Below are 13366 nucleotides of genomic sequence, written 5' to 3' on the forward strand. Positions count from 1 at the left end.
TGGCTGAGGTAGGGCGAGGCTGAGGCAGGGCGAGGCGAGGCTAGATTGTAACACTTAACTGCATGCAGTTGTCCTCTTAATCGATATCCGCCTCTAATTTCCATAATCTTCGTCCCTCGCGGGTTTATCTCCTTCCCTCCCTTCTACCATCTCTCTCCCCTCTACCATCTCTCTCCCCTCTACCATCTCTCTCCTCCCTTCTCTCTACCGTTTCTCCTTCCCCTCCCTCCAAACAGAGTAAATAAACAGAGTAAGTAAACAGAGTAAAAATATAATCCCTCCCAAATACTTGTTATATGATAACAAGTGTGTGGGAGGGAGCGAGACCACAATAACAATGCTCAACTAGTGGAAGGAAGATCCAGAAATATGAAAAATAAAAGGATTTGAGAGCAGACAAGACAAGAAGCCTGTCTCGAGAGGCACACACATCAACATAATGACATCAGCAGCATATGCAAAGTTCCCAAACCTCCAGGTAGCTGTCAAACATCTGGACAAGAATGCGTTATGGCAATGGTCTCCATGAGAGTTAGTATTGGGGGAGAGAGAAAGAGAGAAAGAGAAAGAGAAAGAGAAAGAGAGAGAGAGAGAGAGAGAGAGAGAGAGAGAGAGAGAGAGAGAGAGAGAGAGAGAGAGAGAGAGAGAGGGGGGGGGGGGAAGTGTTTATGATAGTTTGTGTTAGTTCCCATGTGATAGTCAAGGATTCAGAAGAGCTGAGGTAGGATAACAGCCCGTGCTTGCAGTTTCATTAGGTACGTCATTTGACAGCCCTTATGAACCCTAGTCGTATTTATATAAACAAAATAGAAAGAGTGTCACAATCTGGAGTAACCGGAAGAACATTGAAATGGGAAAGAGAGTCCCCAACAGACAGAAGGCAGAGAATCACAATGAGAGAGGAAAATTTGTATAACCGTTGAACAACAAGCTAAGTCTCCTAAGGATCGTCCCCGTGACTTATATTAGGCCTCATCTTCATCAAAAGCCTGATACCGGGGATAAATCTCCACATAATGTATGAGTATGACACCTATTGAAGCGTGAGGCAAGAGGAATATTGTAGCATACTCTAATAAGACAAAGACAGGCTGATGAGTTGGGCCCAGAAATGGGCACTTATACACACGTGAAAGTCAGTATCATGTGCGCGGTCGTAGAGAGGTCAACCTCAACACCTCCCCCTTAAACACTTGCATGCACAACATCTGCCATGTAATACATGCACTGCAACACCTGCGCCAGAGCACCTGTTCTAGATAAATTGAGCTGCAACACCCACTTGACGACCAGCAACACGATAACGCCATAATTAACCCCTCTGCAAATTGCAAAATTGTTCCTTCTTTCTGTAATTTATTTGCGAGAGGAATTATCTGTATTTCCGTAAACAATTATAATTGATTGCATGGTTACTCTCGTTGCAACATTGGTTTACCGTATTGTGGACCACACTGAGTGCATTAGGTTTCTTCGCCTCCTGCAGTTTTGCACTACGGTAGACCTCGAATCTTGCAGTCCTCGCCTCGTAAGGTTCTCCAATAGACATCCTCGCCTCCTGCTGTTCAGTGGCACGATAGACACCCTCGCCTATTGAAGTTCTACGATACGATAGACATCCCGTACCCCTGAATTTTGCGATTGACATCCTAGTCTCCTGAATTTTGCGATAAACATCCTAGTCTCCTGAATTTTGCGATAAACATCCTAGTCTCCTGAATTTTGCGATAGACATCCTAGTCTCCTGAAGTAGTACGATACCTCTGAGGACTGGCAAACGGAAGTGACTGACTTGTTATGATTACAATTCACAGGTGCAAAGGTAGGAGACAGGTACCTTGAAGGGTCGTGGTGGAGTGGCAAAACACAGGAGTTTTCATTGCAAGAACTTCGAAACTGCCACTTACGGGAGCAAACATTTTCTTAAACATACGCAACCATGAACAAAGAAACACACACACACACACACACACACACACACACACACACACACACACACACAGTAAATAGGTACCTGGGAGTCAGACAGCTGCTACGGGGCTGCATCTTGAGGATATATATATGTAGTCACCTATTTTACTCACCTATTTGTGCTTGCGGGGGTTGAGCTCTGTCTTTGGTCCCGCCTCTCAACTGTGTGTGTGTGTGTGTGTGTAAAATATGTAGCAGATATAATAGAGGAAAAATAGGTCAGGATTAAGTACATTAGACAACCAATGGTTAGAAAGGCGGGGTCCAAGAGCTAACAGCTCGATCTTGCAGGCACAAATAGTAAATACAAATAGTAGTAAACACGCACCAGCCCTGACAGTAGTGAGACACCAGAGGAGTGACAGTCTGCTCCACCGACATACTGAACCTAATAATCTACTTCAAGAATTCAAAAGTGTGCAGCCTAATAATGAAAACACAAACCACGCGAGTCCCTCTAACAACTAATGCCTGCATAACAACCCATACCTGGATAACAACCCCAGTTTGGATAAGATCAAATCAAACAATGTAAGAAATCAGTGAGAAAAATTGTAATCTTTGCAACACTATGAAAACACAATGTCACAGTAAAGTAGAGAGGCTGCAGGATGGCGCCCCAGAAAACCTATGAAAAACACACAAAACTACCGTCGCCAGACAGATATTGATAATATAAATATATAAAAACACTGTAACGAAGGTATATAGGTATTGGAAGCTATACACATTTATGAAACAAATTCCTCTATTTACACTCAGAACACGGCATACAACGAACATATTACACCCAGCACGTGACAGTCATTCTCCAGATCAGAACAATATACTTTCCGAACTCACGCTATTCCACTAATCCGCACACAAGACGATTTCAACAAGGTTACACATCCAGATGATAACTCAAGAGATCATGCAGTTACGACAGCCGGCAACACACGCCACCAAGAGTACCTTAGTCACTTTTTCAGCCACCCCCACCCGCCTCGGACCCCACTACATCTTCTTGAGAGGTTATCTTGAGATGATTTCAGGGCTTTTAGTGTCCCCGCGGCCCGGTCCTCGACCAGGCCTCCACCCCCATGAAGCAGCCCGTGACAGCTGACTAACACCCAGGTACCTATTTTACTGCTAGGTAACAGGGGCATAGGGTGAAAGAAACTCTGCCCATTGTTTCTCGCCGGTGCCTGGGATCGAACCCAGGACCACAGGATCACAAGTCCCACGTACTGTCCGTTCAGCTGAACGGCTCCGTTTCTAGCCTATTACATACACAACATTTTACCCCAGTTGATTCAATAATATAATATTCTTATTGTGTACGCTGTTTATGCATAGCCACGGGTCAAGATACGAGATGGCGCTGTGTGTAAAGCGCATCAAATAACAACGAAATGAAGCATATTACAGGAAAACTGAAAGGATATTAAAGAAATGAAGATCAGGAAACAGGCGTGATCTAGGCAGCCTAGGTCGATATGCACTATACTTGGTTTTGTTCTCTGTCGTGTTTGATGCGGGTCTTCCATCCTGTGGGTGTCATTGTTCACAGTCAGACTAGCAGATGAAATGCCTCTGAGATCTGGTCTCTTCAATGGTATCACAGTCAGTGGGGTTAACATGGGCTTAATTCATGAGTCTCTCCGTTAGCTGTTTCCAAAGAGTCCTGTATCCTCCAGTTTTAGAACTGCTCAAACAAGTTATTTATATTTTCTTTTTTTATATACGTACATACATACATTTTTCCTCGGTAACTCCAATGATCCCTCAAGGGTTTGAACCTAGGCCGCCAGGGTACTCTAGCCTAGTACTATACCAACTCAACCAACGATAGCTTCATTAGTACTGGAAAGTCGCAAAACTTAAGTGACACCCAATACCGCACTTGTTATTGATCATTGAAGTTACTTGGGGACCATTCAAGCTTTACACATAATATAACGATGCCCAGTGGGATCCTAGCATGTTCAGGGAACTGACGAATAACGGTTCTTGATGACCACGAGTGTACGGAGCATGTATGTATACAATGTGTACGAAGCATGTATATATACAATGTGTACGGAGCAAGTATGTATACAGTATGTACGGAGCATGTATGTGTACAATGTGTACGTTGAACGCATGTAGGTCTTAGACTTTCCTGTACTTACGGCGTTATCGCTGGGTGAGTAGTTTTTGAAGGAATCTTCTCTAAAATTCCTCATGTTCTGCCTTTGGGAAGGAAGTTCAAAAATTAGCTCCAACTTGCTGTGAGGCTGGAGGAGGTATTTGGGAAGTAGGACTAAGAGGAAGGAGAAGCAGAGGCACACAAGCAGATAAGAAAGAATTTCAAAAGTTGGAGCGAGAAGAAAGTAAGGTAAGGCAATTATGAGGCGAAAGCACTAAGACATTAGATTATATAGCTGGAGCTAGAAGAAATAAATAAAAATAAGAAAATATAGGAGAGGAGGAGGAAAGTTGGATGAAGGGGAGAAGGGAATAGATGACTGAAGGGGAGGAGGGGAGGTATATATGTTTTACTTCCTTATCAAAGAACGCTACTTGCCCCGCTCCTGTGCCAGGTAAGTCCACTATGGGCTCACCATAGCCCGTGCTACTTGGAACTTTTTGTTCCCAGTAGCTGGATCTATCAAAGAACAACCATAGCCCGTGCTTCTTGCCCCGCTCGTGTGCCAGGTAAGTCCACTATGGGCTCACCATAACCCGTGCTACTTGGAACTTTTTGTTCCCAGTAGCTGGATCTATCAAAGAACCACCATAGCCCGTGCTTCTTGCCCCGTTTGTGTGCCAGGTAAGTTACGGGCTCACCATAGCTCGTGCTACTTGGAACTTCTTCCGAGTAGCTGAATCAATAACAACGACAACATATCAAAGAAGCTATACTTTTATTCTGATTTAGAGAAGCATGTGAGCGCAGAGACCGGATGCGTCTTTTGATTTCACTTAGTGTTATGATGGGCGGTGAAAGCCAGCATTCAATACCCTGAACGTGTGGATGGTGAGCCGTGTCAGTCATACGGGATGAAGGAAGTAGCATATTGGAATAATCATGTCTCATTCTGAAGCTTGACCTTAAAGGGTCTTTAATACTCTTCGGAAGACTGAACTTGTTTTAGAACTATTCTCAACTCTCATGATAAGTAGATGCCTGTTATGACACCTATTCTCATGGAAGACTGAACTTGTTTTAGAACTATTCTCAACTCTCATGATAAGTGGATGCCTGTTATGACACCTATTCTCATGAGAACGAATCTGCTGTAACCATTTTCCAGGAATTAGCGAATGTGAGCAGCATCCTCATTATAACTGAATTATTCAGGAGTAGGTAAAATTGCTTATTAAATTTGTTAATAAAGATGTTAATAATAATCCAAATTTCCTTCACTGTAAACATATTCAAGTTATATACACAGAAATCACAGTAACGTGTTATATCATTAAGGCGCATCTGGGAACGTCTTGCGTGTAGGTTCGAATCCTCATCACGGCCCAAGTGGATTTTATCGTGTTCAAGTTATATTTTGTTCACCGAGGAAACTTTTTAAGAAATGCAAAGTAGCGTAATGACAAATATCAATCCCTCAGCTCCTTAACCCGAGCTGGAAACGGATGGATGTTCCCTGTGATGAGTCAGTGTTCATAATTTGGCAATAGACCGAACACTGCTTGATGAAGATTAATCCACGTAAAAGATGTTAGCCGAACATTAATGGCTGCCCTCTCTTACAATATACACAATGATGGCTCCTTCCCACACTATACACATTAATTACCCACGCCACTCACAGTGGTCGCTCTCTCCCACGCCACACACACTGGTCGCTCTCTCTCCCACGCCACACACACTGGTCGCTCTCTCTCCCACGCCACACACACTGGTCGCTCTCTCTCTCCCACGCCACACACACACTGGTCGCTCTCTCTCCCACGCCACACACACTAGTCGCTCTCTCTCCCACGCCACACACACTAGTCGCTCTCTCTCCCACGCCACACACACTAGTCGCTCTCTCTCCCACGCCACACACACACTGGTCGCTCTCTCTCCCACGCCACACACACTGGTCGCTCTCTCTCCCACGCCACACACACTGGTCGCTCTCTCTCCCACGCCACACACACACTGGTCGCTCTCTCTCCCACGCCACACACACTGGTCGCTCTCTCTCCCACGCCACACACACTGGTCGCTCTCTCTCCCACGCCACACACACACTGGTCGCTCCCTCTCCACCCACCGAAGCAGCTGGATGTGGTGGGGTTGCGACACAAGGACTGCTCTTACCTCCAGAGTGGGACCCGCATAATAACTAGGCTTCCTCCCTCCAAGCATACCTTTATCATACCTATTTTCCTTAACTCTCTAAGAACAGAATTTAACATGTTTTTATTTAAAACCAGACACATACAACCCACAAATTGTATTGACGAAATTGGTTTATTTGATGTGGATTGCGAATTGTACTGGACTCTGAGTGCATCATTGCATTGTTTATTTACAGTTTTGTGTTGTCTAAGAATAACTCGAGGACGATAATGAGGAAAGAACATCAGCATGAGTTCATGCTGATGCTGAGTGAGGTCGACACCGGCCAATCTTCAAGTATCTTTTAATAAAAAGACCCAAATAGTTATGGATTTTTCAATACACTTACAAGGCTATAAGTAGCTCCGGGCACTGCAAACCCAATCAGATATTAATCTGGCTATATGTAAACTGTCAGAACAGTTATTCAAACATCTTTCATCATCATGAATTTGAATGTGAGAAATACAAGATTTTAAGGGCGATGCTATTACAAATGTTCATTAGAATGCTGACGAAAGTATCCCAGTTTGGCTTATGTGTAAATATTTTATTTAGTATGTGTCTTGATTAACATAGGTGGCAAAGTTCCTCTGTATTATGCCCACTAGCGTCTATGAGGTGAGTATGCCGAGAATGGTAAACAACTTTAAACCAATAAGTCCCAAGTGTGCTGGATACTTTCTCGAAGTCCGGACGGTAATGACAGCCTTGTTTCGTCCTTGTCTTCTCCTTCAGCTAGAATTATAAAAATATTATTCAGCCACATTGTAAATGTCGCTACGTCTTTGATCAACTTTTGCTTCAGTTAATAGCATTTGTGCTATTTTTTCCCCCAGAAAATCCGTTGACCGTTTTTCATTGTTTTTTTTATCGTAAGTGCAAATATTTTACCTCCAAATCCTCAATTACTAGTAGTGCACTATGAAGGACTATGCCATATTGTCTGTCCTTGTTCAGGTCTCGAACCTCGGTCTTCCGACTTCAGCTGCACAAATTAATTTAGTTAATGAAACTTAGAATTCTCTTTAATGTCTGAAAAAATCAATCTTGTTATCGGCAGTTCCGTTTCATTTCAGTTCCTCATGGTCCTGTGCTTTTAGACATACTATATTAAATGTTTCTTGAGATATAGAAAAATTATGAATATTTGATCTTATTGGCTGTTTTTTGACGTGAAGGGCGTTGGGATAGTTTCATGGCGTTACAAAGACAATACTCAGTAACAACACTTCAGCCACAGAAAACGTCAAACATTGAATGTAAAGTAATAAAAAACTAGGTTACATTTGCATGTAAATATAACTCTTGTAGACTCCTCAGTAGGACTGAAGGAGAAGACACGAGCACTGAGACAGGGGTGAAGCGCCCTTCACCAGCAAGTGTAACTTGAGTGAAGAGCAGGACCTGCCTGCAGGGCTGAGGCGCGCCGCCTACCACACTGCCAGGGTCAGGAACGGTCACGATATTGATCCTCTCGGGAGGACCAGTCGCTTGATATTAGGGTCAGGCACGGCCACGATACTGGTCCCCTCAGGAGGACCAGTCGCTTAATATTAGGGTCAGGCATGGCCACGATACTGGACCCCCTCAGGAGGACCAGTCGCTTGATATTAGGGTCAGGCACGGCCACGATACTGGTCCCCCTCAGGAGGACCAGTCGCTTGATATTAGGGTCAGGCACGGCCACGATACTGGTCCCCACAGGAGGACCAGTCGCTTGACACTCGTCAAGATCAAGAAACAAGAGATAGAGATATACACAAAAGCATGGACCAGGGGCCAGCGAGCGCAGGATGGGAGTCCCGGCAGCGTAATTACAGCAGGGTGAATGATAGATCGTGGTGACGTTCGTCGCGAGGTACTCGCTTATTGTACTTAACAAGGATAAACTACGGCTTTGGGTCACTCATCTCTGCTTTCTTATGAGTTATGGAGGTTGTTTTTAGAAGTTCAGGGGTTTTATAAGTGCTCTTAGGCTATGTTAGAGATGTTTTTCATTCTATACTAAAGTAGAAATCCAGTGTGACGATAAAACGTCATGTTCTATCCAGGAGGGACGTTTTTGTCCGGCCAGTTGTGGCGGCCTGGGTGGCGACGATGCTCAGGACTCAACAACACCGTCACTGCGCATTCCACACCACCGGTACAACTTGAGCTAAAAATAACCTTAGCTATTGAGTTCTAAATTCCTGACCTCCGTCCTCTCCTCGCTATCTATTTCGTTCTTCTTATATCTTCTCAATCTCTTTCATCCTCCATTTCCTCCTTCGCTGCCTCCCCCTCCTCCCTCTCCCCTTCCGTCAGTGTTCCTACTAAGCGTGTTTATTAAATCACTTCCAACTTGTGCTGGTTCCTTCAGCCTCCGCCCAACCCCCAGCTGCTTCACATCTCGACAGCCATGACGCCGTAACAGAAGGAACTCTGTCTTTGAAACCTAACTGCATATTCACTAGCTGCCTTATAAAATCAAATGGTTAACAAAGAAATAGTCGTGCGATGTCGGCCCAAGAACACTAGAAGAGTGAGCCGTTTGAATGAAAATCTTTTAGCCTGCTAACAAGTCAGAAGTTATCCGTTCTTGTACCCCCACCTGTGCAATAATAATACTAATAATAATCATTTTGGTGACGGAGTTTCTTGCTGATGTTTATTTCCCCAGATGGTACACACTCCGAGATATAACCGAGCAGAAGTAACATTGAGGAATCTCCTCCCTTTCCCATAACTATCCATCCCAATCCCTCCTTGCATCCTTTCCCCCCCTCCCTCCCTTCCTACCAAAGCACATCTTCCTCTCACCTAATACTATCTATCCGTCTACACCCCCTTAATCCCAACCAATCAACACTTACTTAATTTTCATCGCTCTATCAATACTGATTATGGCGGCATTTACGAAGAAAATACAGACCTTATTAAATTTTGTAATAATTTTCATGTTTCATGTTCACTAATTTATTTTCATAATTACTAAAGCAATTCATCTCTCAGCAGAGGGCCAGCGGTGTCCTGGTCTGACAGACTCGCTAACACTGATGATCGTATATTTAATACTGCGCAGTACACCTCCAACCTCAACTAGGGGCTGAGTATGGCCTGCTACTGTGAGCTCTCAAGTATATGAACTAAAACATCTCACAGTAACAATAATTAACTAAAGTACTGCAGTAACTGTTGTTTAAGATTCAGCTACTGGAGAACAAAAAGTTCAAAGTAGCACGGGCTATGGTGAGCCCGTAGTGGACTTACCTGGCACAGGAGCGGGGCTGTAATTGAAAACTGCGGTAACTATTAACTGGTGTGTATGGCCGTTAGTTGAAGAATATTATACCAACCAAATATTTCCTGCCTCCAAAGGACTGTCCTAATTGACGATCTTATCAAACCTCATTTTACCTGCCAAGAATGATTTATGGCATCTTTTAACATGCGTAACTCCCAGCTTCCTATTTTAATGTGACCCTCAACCCGGTTGACTCTTGGGCTGGTGGCGCTGCAGGACGCGGCCACTGGTGGCTGGCTGGGGCAGTAGAACCTACCCCGTGAGCCGGGAGAATATTATGGCGCCATAGTGACGTCACACACCATATACGTACATAAAGCACATTTTATATCTTACTTTGGTTAGGATAGGATACGTTAGGTTAGATTAGGTTCACATGATGTTAGTAGCGATGTTAGAGCGGTGGAAATTTGCTCGTCTTAAGACTCTGCTGGGGGCGGTGCAGGAGGCTACTGGCTCACAGGGGGCGGTGCAGGAGGCTACTGGCTCACAGGGGGCGGCGCAGGAGCCTTATGGGTAGGGAAGGGGCAGGAGGCTACTGGGAAGGGAGGGGCAGGAGGCTACTGGGAAGGGAGGGGCAGGAGGCTACTGGTTGGTGGCCTGCTGTAAATGGAGGTGACTATAACTTCGTCTTTCATTACATTCCATTTGACCTCCTGTACAGGGTACGAGTATTTCCTTACATTTCTTCGATTCATTTTCGTTTCCAACTTCCATATTTGTACTCTAGTATTACTTTTTGAGTGAATTTTCACTCTCACTTTTGTACATAAAATCTACGGAATTGAAACACCCAAGCAAAGACAGGTCGTCAGAGACTCGATGTTTGAATTACGAAATCATAAACAATGGTTTATGATTTCTGGTTATTCAGTAAGCCAAGCTATCTGAATAGTTGACAAATCAAGCTCTCTAACATGGCAATAAGTCAGGTTCTCTGAATGGCCAATAAACCTAGGTCTGAGTGTCAATTAGGCAAGCTCGCTCCACAAAAAAAAATGTTCTAACAGCGACCAAAGACCTAAACCAAGCTGGAGTCTGTAAACCAAGCTCTGTGCGAGGTTAGTTAGCCAAATCTCAGTACCAAGGATAAAATGCTTTGCTAATAAGAAAAGGCCATATTGCAACAGTAATATAATAATAACAGCAATAATAATAAGAGAAGTATTAGCAACAAAAAGAGACTTCAAGGATGAAAGATATGCCGTTCAGAGAGGGAAACGCGACAAGACTGGCCATCCCGGTTGTTGGATATCCTTGATCACACAAGATGTTAATGTTCTCGTCAGACGGAAAGTTAGATATCACACCAAAGGAAGAGTCTCAGGTTATAGCCGGTCGAATAGAAGGCTTAGCCCATAAAGCAGTAGGTTGATTTTCAGGAAAAATACAAGCGTTAAACACTGGAGTATTTTTTATCGAGCAGGGCTAACGTACAGAGTCGACCCCATCGAGTTAAATTTAGAGTCGATCTTTCACACATGCAGTCGAATGTTCAAGAGCAACACCGTCTAGCCTACACGCATAGAGGTCGAGCAATAGATATCAATCAATTCAACTTTCTGTAGGGTCGATGATGAGCTTGACAAGCACGCGTTAATTCCAAGTGTCGTCGCCTTCACATCCATTGCTGATTATTCATCTCTTGTTCATACAATCTTTTATATAAGATCTTGAAAATATATACACATCACAAAGCTTCTAACTAGCAAAATATACACCGCCCTACTTCAAACTCAAGGACAATATACACAATCCGCATCTAACTCTAGCATAATATACACCGTCCTGCTTGGCAAAATATACACAACCCGGCATCTAACTCTAGCAAAATACATACCCCGAAGCTTCTCTTGTAAAATTAACACCACACCAGATTCTAACTCAAAATACACACTACCCCGCTTCTAACACAAACATACCTCACACGATCTAGCTTATAAACAAACAAAATACACACCATTCCATGTATAAGACAAATATAATTATATTTGTATAATATTAATCAGTTGAAGGAGATACAGAAGTCGTGCAAGAAAATATAAATAAGTCCAAGAAAAATGAAAAGTTCAGAAAAAGAAGATACACAATAAATTCCAAGTCAATAAAACAAAATAAAAACAAGAAAGCAAGATGCACACTGTATGGATCAAGAACTTCCTCGTATAGGAATTTGAAAGGCAGACCAGAGTCCAAGGCGGACGAGCTAGCCTGACTCAGCACACCAAGAGGCATCTCAGGTCATCGTTCCCTCAAACAAAGGAAAGCCTTAAGAACAAAAGTAATATTCAGTATAGGTGAAGGGCGAAGAAAGTTTCCTCTGAGCAACATAACAGGTTCCCAAACATGTACAGTTTGTTAGATACATCGCCTACAATCAATTTTACAACTGTGGATTTTGACTATGGCTTATTATGTTTTTGTTATACTGAAGAATTTATGAGCAATTATAGGTCAGACCGAACTATATATTATATATATATATATATATATATATATATATATATATATATATATATATATATATATATATATATATATATATATATATATATATATATATATATATTGTGTGTGTAAATCATGAAAAATAAACACAAACATGTGATTAACTCCTTCTGAAGATGTATTAATATACGAAAGTACTTAAGGAAATTCCTGTTTCAATTTTCCTCCGTGGTCTGACACTGTCATATATATATATATATATATATATATATATATATATATATATATATATATATATATATATATATATATATATATATATATAATATAATATATATATATATATATATATATATATATATATATATATATAATATATAATATAATATAATATATATATATATATATATATATATATATATATATATATATATATATATATATATATATATATATATATATATATAATATAATATAATGTAATATAATATAATATAATATAATATATATACATATATATATATATATATATATATTGTTTATATAATATTTTTTCGATAATTCCAGTTATATGCCGTAATATCAAGCCAGAACCTGGTTGGTGACAGCGTAGACAGACAGCCTTGGCCATGGATAGTGGAAGGTTTATAATTCTTGATAGGTTATACCATACATAAAACACTTCGCTAATTTATACAATAAGTATAATTTACAAACTGGTTTACATCACTAACCCCGCTCGCAATTGATGAGGAAACGTCCCTGTGCATCGGTATTATTATTTTTTTGTATTGTACAGCTCACCTGACGAAGGATCAGTGTTTGAGCTTCCTTGGTGTCAGTTAGTCTGCCTGTATGGGCGCTGACAGTCGTCAAGTTGTTGTTGTTATAGATTTAGCTACTCAGAACGAAGTGTCCATGTAGCACAGGCTATGGTGAGCCCGTAATGAACAGTCGTCAAGACTTTCAGCGGCTTAAATACACAATTTCCTCAGGTAACCTTCCGAAAAAAAAGAGGCGGGCAGTGTACTAACAATTAAACATGCTCTTATAAATAACGACACGAACACCAGGGAGCACTCGCACCCACACGTCACCACGACCAAAGTATTGCGTGTGCGTGCGTTTGACGGGAGAGTATATGTGTGTGTGTGGAGCGGTGGGTGCGTGCAGGCGCCTGGCCCCGGTCACAGCGACAACACTCACCACCAAGAACCAGCGCATGACTGTTAACTGCTACTGCTGCACCACCACTGTTCGGAGCACCTGGCACAGACGTCTTTCTTCCCTCCCGGCCCGTCTAACACTGCGTCATCAGTCCTCGCCTCACGCTAAAATATACCCCATCT

The 13366-nt window shown here is 42.3% G+C and overlaps 1 protein-coding gene across 1 annotated transcript in view; it reads right to left on the minus strand.

Moving 5' to 3' along the window:
* The window catches only part of LOC123744947 (uro-adherence factor A), a 30294-nt gene extending 16928 nt beyond the window's left edge, over nucleotides 1-13366 (minus strand). Inside the window, exon 1 of the mRNA XM_045725167.2 lies at nucleotides 13224-13366. Within this exon, the coding sequence (XP_045581123.2) occupies nucleotides 13224-13241 (18 nt within the window). The 5' untranslated portion in view covers nucleotides 13242-13366. The remainder of the gene's footprint in view (nucleotides 1-13223) is intronic.

Source organism: Procambarus clarkii, chromosome 57 (assembly GCF_040958095.1).
Source record: "Procambarus clarkii isolate CNS0578487 chromosome 57, FALCON_Pclarkii_2.0, whole genome shotgun sequence".
NCBI classification, from domain to species: Eukaryota; Metazoa; Arthropoda; class Malacostraca; order Decapoda; family Cambaridae; genus Procambarus; species Procambarus clarkii.